Below are 13,140 nucleotides of genomic sequence, written 5' to 3' on the forward strand. Positions count from 1 at the left end.
GGTCATCTCAATTTCTATCACAAAATAGGAAGCAGAGATATTGGGACACTGATGGAAGGTTTGGCCTTGAACAGGCAGTACCCCATCCTCTCAGACTGAAGCAAAAAGCAGTAAGGATGGGTGCAGAGAAAGACTTTTGTAGATATGGGATCAAGCTAAGGAAGAGAAAGGCAGATGGCCTCAATTTTTTTTTTGTTTTTTTGATGAAGTAGCTGAAGATATTTATTTGTAGTTATTCTCTTATGACAATTTCCATACATAAAACTATAACAGAAATAATATTTAGGGTCTTCAAATTAGTATTTCAAATATGTTTTAAGTTAAGACGATCATCTATTACATAAATCTCTCATAGGTATGTGTAGTCTGTTTCTTAGTATAAACCAAAACTCTAAAATTTTCTCTTGATTTAATTTAGAATTACTAAAACTGACATGGTATTGAATTTATGCTATTCTCAGAAAAAAAAATTACTGGAAATACACTGTCAGTATATTATGTATATTTGCTGTCAATTTAACAAACAACACTTTTGTTCATGTAATTTTATCTAGTATTAGAAGAAATACAGGCATATACTCATTTGCTCATCAAAAAGTAGACATAAAAGTATTTTGTAATTGGAGGGGACCTTTGAAATCAGTGATTTCTAATCTGGGGGTCTCAGGCCCCCAGAATCTATAAATTAAGCAATCGCAGTTGATAAGCTATTTTCAAATTTCAGAGTACCTAATGGAAATCCCACTTTATTCATATGAAGGCTTTGAGTTTCTTTACAACTATTTGAATTACTTCAAATCAGTGGACACCAATGGGCCTTTGCAGTATTAGAAGCACCAATGGGCCTTTGCAATATTAAAACATGGGTAATGCATTATTTAATCAATACATTTAAAAAAAAAAGACAAAAGATTCTGAAACATGGGATGGAGGGAGAATTATAAAAGTTTGAGGTAATTGGTAGTGAAAAAGTTGGGAAAAAGTTAAGACTAATCATGTAATTTAAAGATGAAGAAACTGAGAGGATCAATAATTTACCCAATATCACAACATAATTCATCAGTAGTGGAGCCAGCAGTAGGATTTGCTCATTTTATATTTTGGAAGTTGTAAGAAAAAATTACCTAATACACTATTTTCTTGGGTGTTAGGGTTTTGCATTTCATATCATGGCATTTAGTGTTCTTAGTATTTAAAACCCAAATTTTTCACGTTTTGTTTTTGAGTTACTTTGGGAATGAGTATACCTCAATAGGGAACATCCATAGTCCAGAACATTGAGATATATTAACTTGTACTCTTTATGCTGGCCAACTTTCCAGTCAAATGGTTAAAAAACAAAACAAAACAAAACTTCCGTAGAGGTAATTTGGAAAAAAAAAAAAAAGCAAACCTTTAAGAGTCTTCATAGTAATGATGTACCATAAAAGGCTAGTTAATTTCAAGGTCCATTCTTCCATTTTTCATAATTTTAGGGTAGCCCTCATTCATATCTACTCTAGTTACAACAGTACTTTAAACAGAGTACAGAATTAAACTGTTCGCATATGAATCTGCTAAAACAAAACTTAGACTATTCTACAGTTTTATCTTAGATGTACCTACTTAATGTATAACATTCTTATCAAATAGTTAACATATATTCAAAATTGACAAATAGGGACAAACTTCATACAAAAGGTCTGCTACTACTATAATTTAAAAAAACCCACAGGCAGGAGAGAAGACAGCTCTATCTTTTTAAAGGTTGATAATTTGTATAGTAGAGAATATAGGATACTACCATAATTAGAGGTGTAAACAGTAGCTTTCCTTCTTGGGGAATATTTTAAAATTTCCTTCCTTATATTTCTTTCTTTTTCTTCCATATATTTCTTTGGACAGGACAATCATTGCTTCTCAAATGATTTCGTTTCTGTTTGAAGAAGGTTGGGTAATTATCAACTGATGATCCAAAAGAAGTGCCTTCATGACTGTAGCCAAGGCAGAAATGGGATATTTAATAATTCTTATATTTCATTAATGCAGTCTTCTGAGATGTTTATTAAGCAGAAGAGATCACTTTCTAAGTCCAAAATTTCAAAACTTTATAGTCAGAATTTAATAACAAATGGTAATAAGTAGATTTGGGCATTCATTTTCTATGATACCCAATAATATGCCAGTTAAAACCCAGACTTCATTTTGGCATATAATGAACATAGTAGAATCATCAGATAAGAATGCTAGTCATTGTCATAGATGCAATCTGAAAGAAAAAAAATACAAATTTAAAGACAGTTTTAACAAATTTAACATAGTTATATAAATCACATACACTCTAAGTGTTCCAAGGTTGGAAATGTGGGTGAGTACTTACATACTCTCCTGATTTCAGTATAAAAGAAGTACAACTCATTCACTTTAAGACGAACTAGTTAAGTGGAAGGTGATACCCACTTTTCCAAAGTTCACTTTCTGCCACTTCACTTTTATGAAAGACCTCCATTAGTACCTGTTTTTGCTAAGCGAAATAAGTCCAAAGAGAATCTTCCCTTTTATGAAAAAAGGTGAAAAGCAAAAATAGCGTTCAGCGTTTGTTTTGCAGTGAGCCGTTAAATAGGCAGCGTGCACCCCAGCAGTGAGAGTGCTGTCGCCAAGCTCCTTCCCAAGAACACCACTCAGCATCTCTGCATAAAGTGGATATAGCTTTGAACTGTATTTGTGAGCATCTACACTTTATCTCGATTTATTTGGTATGAATTGATAAGTTATTTTTGGGGTCTAGGAACGCTCAAAATTTTTTTCTATATACATTAATGGTAATTGCTTCTTTGCTTTACGCTCTTTACGCCATTTTGGCTTGCAAAAGGTTTCATAGGCATGCTCTACTTTCACATGGCGGGGAGACCTTTCATTGTTGAGTGTACACTTTTAACAAAGTTTCTGCACAGATTTAGTCTATGTCAAAATGATGATTATTTTATTTTATCTTACGTTTAATTAAATGTAATTTGGGGTAGTTATTCTTAGTGAGGTTGAAAATATTAAATATTAGCAAGAATCCTAAATTTAAAAAGAGATTAAAAGGCCTCATTATTAACACTATGCTTTTTTTCAGCTGAGATAATTTTTTAGAGCATAATTTAGAAATGTACTATATGATGCTAAGAGGATACTAGTTAATACCACAGGCACACACATTTTTGTGGATAAAAGAAGAAAAATTCTTACAAGATTCATGGTACAATGAAAAACTCATCATCTATTTCAATACTTCTGTTTTCAAAGTAAAGAAATGAGTTTGTTTCTTGTTTTCCAGTCCTGTGTGAAATGGTTTTTCTTTCCATTATTATCAGGGCATTTAGCTTTCCTAAGATTTCCAAGTCATTCAAATTCTGATCAATTTGGAAGGCTTTAATCAATCCAACAAGGTATTTTTAGTATTTGTGAAAACAAATTAGTGACTTCACTGCTACGGTTCTCTGTGGTGGCTGTCATATGAGACTTACCATCAGCAATATCATCATAGATCTCGCCGTCACTGTAAATGTAGAAAATGATCTTTAAAGAAAATATCTTCTTAACATTAAAAGAATATATAGATGAAAAGAGTAATAATGTGATTTTACATAACAGAATTAAGGCAATTAAAGGTGAGAAGTTATATGTGATGCATTTATAAGTGAAAAAAAATATCATATTCATCTGTATCTCTTCTTTCATTAGGTTAATCTAATCTTCTCTTTCCTGCTAAAACAAACCCATGTCTTATTCATCTTTAGACCTTAGTATGGACCTGGCACACAGCTGTGCTCGGTAAGAAGTGTTTGTTGGACTGAACTAACTGAATGCCAATCATGGTGCAATACCCTATTGGGGGCCTTAATCCAAAACTGTAACAATTTCTTTACATACATTGATAGAAGATTTATACTTCCAACTGAACTTCAGATGTTGAATTAAATACAATAGTATTTGGCATAAGAAATGGCTGCATCATTCTCACATTTCCAATTATATACACATCAATTCTAAAAGGCATAGATAACAATAACTATATTAGTAGCCAAGATATGGATCTTATGATGACATTTATGCTATGTAATTCTAAAAATATTATTTATGATTATAGGCAGCATCCATTATAGTAGTTTTAGCTACTTTAACATATTTTAGATTTTACTTGGCCCTCCGTGTTTGTGACACATTCTACTCAACAAACATATGGAGTCCCTCTTATGTAATATGCACATATAGGGAGATATAAATATGAATAAACCACAGGCTATGATTTCAAGCAGTTTATAATCTAATGGGATAGAGAGTGACATCTTATATAAGCAATTAAAATTGAAAGTATTATAAATATTAACATAGCCTTGAACTTTATGATAGAGTTTAAAATTCAGAAATGTAAGGAGGCTTTGTCCTTTAGACCAGACACACTTTTGGTTCCTGTACTATCTTTGAGCTTTTATTAAGAAGCCAGCAGCAGGCCATTCAAAGTGCTGCTAGTTATACCAGATGCTATGAGTTCCCTATGTCTTCTATTTTGATCTTTTCTCTGAGATTAAGGGAGGATTTGGCTAATGGAAATTTTATACAAATGCATTCATTCAATGGACACTTATTAAGTATTCAACTGGTGGTGAGCCAATATTACTTGGAGTATACTTTTTAAATGATAGCTTAATCATCTTGCAATAAATCATTGATGAAGATCTTGTCCCATTATTTGCCACACATGCTTTACTTGAAATTTGTATCATTCATGGAACAAAACCTATTAAAAATTCCTATGCCTACCATCATGTTTCTTTGGGAAACAAAAATATTATGATATTTTCCCTTTGAATCTACTAGTTTGCTTTCAGAGCACTTACCAACATTGATCTTTTTGACTGGTGTCAGCATGTCAATGGATATATTGTTTAGGAATCCTGAATGATTCTTTCATTATGCTGATTTTTGTCAGTTGGCATATGACGTAATCTTTGAGTTCATTTCTAAAACTGACTTATGTGTAAGAGAATCTTACAATGTTTCAGGGACTTCAATATACACTGGTACCAGACTGTGACAACGCCTCATTCATAAGAATAGAAGAATCATTGACTACTATCTTTTCTGGCATACTTCCAAAAAAGGCAACTTACTACACTACTATGCTTGGTGTAAGTGGAGAAAAGCCCTCAGTTAGGGATCAAACCATAAACTGTTAACAGGAGAGATTAGCACCTACTGTGTAGACACTAATTGTTCCCTGATTAATTCAATTCCACCAACTGCATTAATCAGCAAGTGAAATGCAAAGTGTTAATGAAAGTATTATGGCTTTGACCTGTCTACAATATTTGCTGAGTGGAGAGCCCAACAGATATTAAAACTATGAAAACTGTATAATCATAAATGGAAGGGGCTTCTTGTCTCTTTAAAAGAGTGGCACTTTATGAAAACCTAAACTTTATTATGAGTACTAGCATACTGACATTAATATAGCATATTGTTTTAAAATGTATTCTAGATGTTGTTGTTGTTGTTATGTGCCGTTGAGTCGATTCTGACTCATAGCGACCCCATAGGACAGAGTCGAACTGCCCCATATGGTTTCCAAGGAGTGACTGGTGGAGTCGAACTGCTGACCTTTTGGTTAGCAGCTCAGCTCTTAACCATTGTGCTACTAGGTTTCCTATATTCTAGATAGTTCAGTAAATTATATTATTTAAACTATATTAGGAATTACTAAGGAAAAGCACAAAATTCTTTTTACAAGTACTGTATTAGAAGAAAATGAACTTACACGTCCACCAAATAACACCGAAGGACATAACCATCTATGAAGGAAAGAGGAAACAAATTATATTAATATACAGGATAACACACAGGATAAAATACCATCTATGAAGGAAAAAGAAAATAAATTATATTAATATATAGGATTGAAATATCTTTAATATTTCTTTCAAGAACTGAAATATAAAGATATTGAAGCTATCTCTGGGTATGATCCATTTTTCTTCTTTGTATCCATTTTTCTCTCTTTCTTCTATTCTAACTTTTATCTCCTCCTACATGTGTCTTTTTACTTCCATTTTGCAGTTTCCTTTGTTTCTCACTTAAGGAAAACAACAATAACAACAAAACTTTCTTCTCTAAGCTACTGCAAGTCACAGCACAGGGTTCTTTCAAATTTTAATCTATTTCTTCAAGATGTTACTCACATGACCCAGTTGTAAGAAGAATTAAATAAGAGTTTCCTCCAAGTCCCTGGATTGTGCAAATGGTTAAGTGCATAACTATTAGCCAAAAGTTGATGGTTCAAACCTACCCAGAGGCACCTTGGAAGACAGGCCTGGCTATCTGCTTTCAAGAACTGTACACATGGGGTCACCATGATTCAGAATCGACTCGACTGCAACTGGTTTGGTGTTTGCTTTTTAGTTTTGCCCATTACAAAAGTAGTTTATAGGTATTTAATATACCACCAGACCTAATACTTACCTTGTCCAATTTCCAATTACTAGAAAGTAATTAAAGATATACATAAGAAGAAAGATCTCTAATAAAGGAAAACGCATGGACGAGTATTAGAACTAGTAACAAGGTATTCATGCTTCATAATTCTAAATGTTTTCTTCTTTATGTTTTTTTAATTACAAACATATAAAAATCAAAGACAAAATTATGTTACAGGGCACACAAAATATAAAGATGTAATTAGTGACAACAACAAAAAAGGGGGAGGAGAGTAATGATATAGATATAGAATTTCTTGTATGTTACTGAAGTTGGTACCAAGTTATCCTAGAATGTTATATATACAAGCTGTTAAATGTAATAGTCATGGTAACCACCAAGAAAATATATTAAAAAAATACACAAAAGGAAAGGAGAAGGGAATCAAAAAGGCTCACTACAATAAACCAGCAAAACACAAAAGCAAGAAGCAGTAAAGCACAAATACAAAGAAGGCTTAAGACACACAAAAAACACATAACTAAATGGCAGAAGTAAGTCACTTCTTATCAGTAATTACAGTGAATATAAATAGACAAAATAGGCAGAGGTGGTAGAATGGATTAAAAAAACATGATCCAACTAAATGCTGTTTATAAGAGACACACTTTAAACTCAAGGACACAAACAGGAGAGCTGGGGTGGTAATCTTAATACCAGACAAAGTAGACTTTAAGACAAAATCTGTTAGAAGAGATAAAGATGGACATTATACAGTGATAAAAGGATCAATTAATCAAGAAGATTTAACAATCATAAGTAATATGCACTCAACATTGGGGCACCTAAATATATAAAGCAAACACTGATAGAATTGAAGCAAGAAATAGTACTAAATAATAGTTGAAGACTTCAATACACCAATTTCAATATTGGACAGAACATCTAGAAAAAAGATCAACAAGGAAACAGAGGACCTGAATGACACTGTAAACCAACTAGACCTAACACACATATATAGAACATTCTACCTCAAACAGCACAATATAATTCTATACCAGTACACATGGATCATTCTCCAGGATAGACCACATATTAGGTCACAAAGCAAGTTCTGATACATTTAAAAAGACTGAAATCATACAAAGTATCTTCTCTGATCACAATGGAGTGAAGCTAGAAATCATAACAGAAAAAAAAAAACCTTGGAAAATACACAAACATATGGAAATTAAACAACGCACTACTAAGCTACCAATGGGTCAAGGAAGAAATCACAAATTTCTTAGAGTCAAATGAAAATGAAAGCACAACATACCAAAACTTACAGGATGCAGCAAAGGCTGCTCATAGGGAAACACAGCAATAAAATGCCTACATAAAAAGAGAGGAAAGATCTCAAATTAACAGCCTAACCTGACAATTCCAGGAACTAGAAAGAGAAGAGCAAACTAAACCTAAACCTACCAGAAGAAAGGAAATAACGAAGATCAGAGCAGGCAGAAATAAAATCCAAAACAGAAAATCAATAGAATCAATAAAACCAGAAGTTGGTTCTTTGAAAAGATCAATAAAATTGACAAACCTTTAGCTAGACTGACAAAGAAAAATAGAGAAAAGATGCAAATAACCAAAATAAGAAATGAAAGAGGGGCCATTACAACTAACCCGATAAAAATAAAGAGAATTATGACAGAATATTATGAACAACTGTGTGGCAACAAACTAGATAACCAAGATAAAACAGACAAATTCTTAGAAGCACACAACCTACTCAAACTGACTCAAGGGGAAATAGAAAGTCTTAACAGACCCATAACAAGTGAAGAGATTGTATCAGTGATCAACCTCCATTTTGTGATTGTAATTTCCTGTGTGTTGTAAATCCTAATCTCTGCCTGTGGTTCATAAGGCAAGATAAAGAGGATTGGGGTGGGATTGTCACACCCTTACTAAGGTCACATCCCTGATCCAATGCAAAGGAAGTTTCCCTAGGGTGTGGCCTGCACAATCTTTTATCTTACAAGAGGTAAAAGGAAAGGGAAGTGAGCAGAGAGTGGGGGACCTCATACCATCAAGAAAGAAGCAGAGCATGTCCTTTGGCCCCAGGATTCCTGTGCAGAGAAGCTCCTAGTCCAGGGGAAGATTGATGACAAGGATCTTCCTCCAGAGCTGACAGAGAAAGCCTTCCCCTGGAGCTGACACTCTGAATTTGGACTTCTAGCCTACTAGACTGTGAGAGAATAAACTTCTGTTTGTTGAAGCCATCCACTTGTGGTATTTCTGTTATAGCAGCACTAGATGACTAAGACACCCTTTCTTGATGAAAGCCTTAAAGAAGATTGGAATAGAAGAAAAATTCCTCAGTATGATTCAGGGCATATAGAAAAGCCAACAGCCAACATTAGAAAGGCTGAGGGCTTTCCCCTTGATACTGGGAACAAGAAAAGGGTGTCCGCTTACACAACTTCTATTCAGTATTGTATTAGGGGTCCTAGCCAGAGCAATAAGACAATAAAAAGAAAAAAAAAAAAAGGTATCCAGATTGGAAAAGAAGAAGTAAAATTATCTCTACTTGTGGATGACACGATCCTATATATAGAAAATCCCAAAGAGTCCACAAGAAAACTTCTAGAGTTAATAGAGGAATTTAAAAGTTTTAGGGTACCAGGTCAACAAACAAAAATCAGCTGGGTTTCTATATACTAGCAATGAGAAATATGAAAGGGAAAGTAGAGAAAAATTCCATTTACAATAGCATCTAAGAGAATAAAATACCTAAGAATAAATTTAACCAGGGATGTGAAAAACTTATACAATGAAAACTATAAAACACTACTGAAATAAATGGAAAGACGTTTTGTGTTGATCTATTGGAAAACTTATATCATACTACCCAAAGCAATCTACAGGTTGAACGCAACCTCAATCTTACAGAAACAGAAAAACCAATCCTCAATTTTATATGGAATGGCAAGAGGCCCTGAGTAGCTAAAGCAATGTTGAAAGAAAAGAAAGAAGTAGGAGGACTCACATTTCTTGATTTTAAAACATACTATATGTCTACAGTAATCAAAACAGCATGATACTGGTATAACAATAGGCACGTAGACCAGTGAAATAGAATTAAGAGTCCAGAATTAAACTCACACATCTATGGTCAACTAATTTTTTACAAGGGTGCTAAGTCCATTCTATGAGGAAAGAAGAGTCTCTTCAATAAATGGTGCTGGGAAAATGAGATTTCCAAGAGAAATGAAACAGGATCCATGCCTCACACCATACACAAAAACAAATTCAAAACAGATTAAGGACCTAACTGTGTGAACTAAAACCATAAAATTCTTAGAAGAAAATGCAGGGGTAACACTATCAGGCCTAGCTTTTAACAATGGGTTATCAAATATAATAACTAAAGCACTAACAGCAAAAGACAATAAATTTGACCTCATAAAAATTAAAAACTTTTGTTCATCAATAGACTTTACCAAAAAAAGTGAAAAAACAGCCTACCAACTGGGAGAATATCTTATGAAAACCATATATCTGATAAGAATCTAATAACCAAAATACATATATAAAACTTTGACAACTTAACAATGGAAAGACAACCCAATCATAAAATGGGAAAAGGACTTGACTAGACATTTCACCAAAGAGTGCATTCAGCGACCACCAAACACAAGAAGAGATGCTCAGTGTCATTAGGCATCAGAGAGATGCAAATCAACACCACAATGAGACCCCATTTCACTCCTACTAGGATGGCTGGGGAAAAAAAAAAATGAAAATAACAAATGTTGGTGAGGATGTAGGGAAATTGAAACCCTTATCCACTGCTGGTGGGAATGCAAAATGGTACAGCCATTGTGGAAAATAGTGTGGCGATTCCTCAAAAAGCTAAAAATATGATCCAGCAATTTCACTCCTAGGTACAGACCCAAAACACTTGAAAGCAGAGACTCAAACAGAGACTTGTACACTAATGTTCATTGCAGCCCTATACATAATAGCCAAAAGGTAGAAACAACTTAATGTCCCTCAATAGATAAACAGATAAACAAAATGTGGTACATACATACAATGGAATACTACTTAGCCAGTTGGAGAAATGAAGTCTTGATATATGCCAAAATATGAATGGCACTGGAAGACATTGTGCTGAGTGAAATAAGTCAGTCACAAAAGGACAAATATTCTATAACATCACTCATACAATAAGACAAGAAAAGGCAAATGTGTAGAGAACAAAGTTTATTAGTGATTACCAGAGGTGAGAGGGAGCGGGGAAAGGAGGCTAACAGTGATGGAAATATTGCATTGTTTATGGGTAGGGTTGAACAGCTGAGTGATGTAACTGCTGTCAATAGGTTGTACACCAGGAAAAAGTTGAATTGGCAAAAGTTGTGTGATAGATACATTTACAACAATGACAAAAAAAAAAAAAAAGAGTATCTGCTAAGGTTGCTTATATACAACTAAAAAACCTCATGGGATTTGGTTCCTTGGTTTGGAAGTTTAGGGTCATGATTTTATAGGACATCCCAGTTAATTGGTCTAATAACACATTTAGTGCTTCTGTTCTACCCTCTAGTTTAGTACTCAAGGTCTTAAAATCTTGCAAACGGCCATCTAAGGCATGACAATTGGTCTCTATTCACTTGGAGCAACAGAGGAAGAAGGAGAGTGAGGAATACTTGGAGAATATGGAATATGTGGTTAATTGCTTCCATGAACAACTGCCTCGTTTGCCATGAGATCAGAACTTGATTGTGCCCAGTCACGATTACTGAACATTTTGATCAAAGATTGTATAGAAAAATCCTGATCAAAAGGGGGAAATACAGAAGACAATTTCAAATTCTCATAAACTGCAAGTGATATGTCTACAAGGAAGACCAGTTAAAATGACTATTATTCAAATTTACACACCAACCACTAATGCTAAAGATGAAGAAATTGAAGACTTTACCAACTTCTGCAATCTGAAAATGATCAAGCGTGAAATCAAGATGCATTGATAATTACTGGAGATTGGAATGCAAAAGTAGGAAACAGAATAATCACGGATAGTTTGAAAATATGGCCTTGGTGATAGAAACGACATCAGAAATTGTATGGTAGAATTTTGCAAGACCAATGACTTCCTCATCACAAATACCTTTTCTCAATAATATAAATGGTGACTATACAAGTGGACCTCGCTGAATAGGATACACAGGAATCAAATCAACTACATCATAGAGACAATGGAGAAGATCAATATCATCAGTTAGAACAAGGCCAGGGGCCGGCTGCAGAACAGACCACCAATTGCTCATATGCAAGTCCAAGTTGAAGCTGAAGAAAATCAGAACAAGTCCCTGAGAGCCAAGTATGACATTGAGTATCTCCCACTTGACTGTAGAGACCATCTCAATAATAGATTTGATGCATTGAACACTAACGACTGAAGACTAGATGAGCTGTGGGATGACATCAAGGACATCATACATGAAGAAAGCAAAAGTCATTAAAAGACAGGAAAGAAAGGAATGACCAAAATGGATGTCAGAAGAGGCTCTGGAACTTGCTCTTTAACATAAAGTAGCTTAAGCAAATAGAAAAAATGAAGAAGTAAAAGAGCTGGACAGAAGATTTCAAAGGGCGGCTCCTTGAAAAGAAAGAGTAAACTATTATAATGAAATGTGCAAAGGCCTGGAGTTAGAAAACCAAAAGGGAAGAACACACTTGGCATTTCTCAAGCTGAAAGAACTGAATTAAAAATTCAAGCTGCAAGTTGCAATACTGAAGGCTTCTATGGGCAAAATATAGAATGACGCAGGAAACATCCAAAGAAAATGGAAAGAATACAACAGAGTCACTGTACCAAAAAGAATTGGTTGATATTCAGCCACTTCAGGAGTCATCATATGATCAAGAACCAATGGTATTGAAGGAAGAATTCCAAGCTGCACTGAAGGCACTGGCAAAAAACAAGGCTCCAGGAATTGACAGACTACCAATTGAGATGTTTCAACAAATGGATGCAGTGCTGGATGCACTCACTCATCTATGCCAAGAAATTTGGAAGACAGCTACCTTGCCAGCCAACTGGAAGAGATCCATATTTGTGCCCATTCCAAAGCAAGGTGATCCAAGAGAATGTGGAAATTACCGAACAATATCAATATCACATGCAAGTAAAATTTTGCTGAAGAGAATTCACAAATGGTTGCAGCAGTACATCAACAGGGAACTGCCAGAAATTCAAGCTGGATTCAGAAGAGGATGAGGAATGAGGGATATCACTATTGATGTCAGATGGATCTTGGCTGAAAGCACAGAATACCAGAAAGATGTTTACCTGTGTTTTATTGACTATGCAAAGGCATTTGACTGTGTGGAATATAACAAATTATGGATAATATTGTGAAAAATGGGATTTCCAGAACAGTAAACTGTGCTCATGCTGAACCTGTACATAGACCAAGAGACAGTCATTCAAACAGAACAAGGGGCTACTGTGTGGTTTAAAATCATGAAAGATGTGCAACAGGGTTATATCCTTTCACCATACTTATTGCACTAGGTCTATAAAATCTTAGCACAATTGGGTTAAAAACAGATTACCTGAAAGCACAGGAAAATAAAATCCTTTAATTTCCAAAAATGGCATTTATATTCTCTTTATTTTGAATGCTTATTTCTCTTAATCTTATA

General features: G+C 34.3%; 1 protein-coding gene across 3 annotated transcripts in view; it reads right to left on the bottom strand.

Annotated features, from left to right (window-relative positions):
- Positions 1 to 976: 976 nt before the first annotated feature.
- FYB1 (FYN binding protein 1) overlaps positions 977 to 13,140 on the bottom strand; it is a 185,180-nt gene continuing 173,016 nt past the window's right edge. For 2 of the 3 annotated variants that reach the window (XM_023742011.1, XM_023742013.1), the window contains 2 exons: positions 5,783 to 5,816; positions 2,257 to 3,523 (listed from right to left, as the gene is read on the bottom strand). In XM_023742011.1, coding sequence (XP_023597779.1) covers positions 3,397 to 3,523; positions 5,783 to 5,816 — 161 coding nt within the window. In that variant the 3' untranslated portion in view covers positions 2,257 to 3,396. The other variant, XM_023742012.1, reaches the window with a different exon arrangement.

The sequence above is a fragment of the Trichechus manatus genome, unplaced genomic scaffold (assembly GCF_000243295.1).
Source record: "Trichechus manatus latirostris isolate Lorelei unplaced genomic scaffold, TriManLat1.0 scaffold00197, whole genome shotgun sequence".
Taxonomy (NCBI): Eukaryota; Metazoa; Chordata; class Mammalia; order Sirenia; family Trichechidae; genus Trichechus; species Trichechus manatus.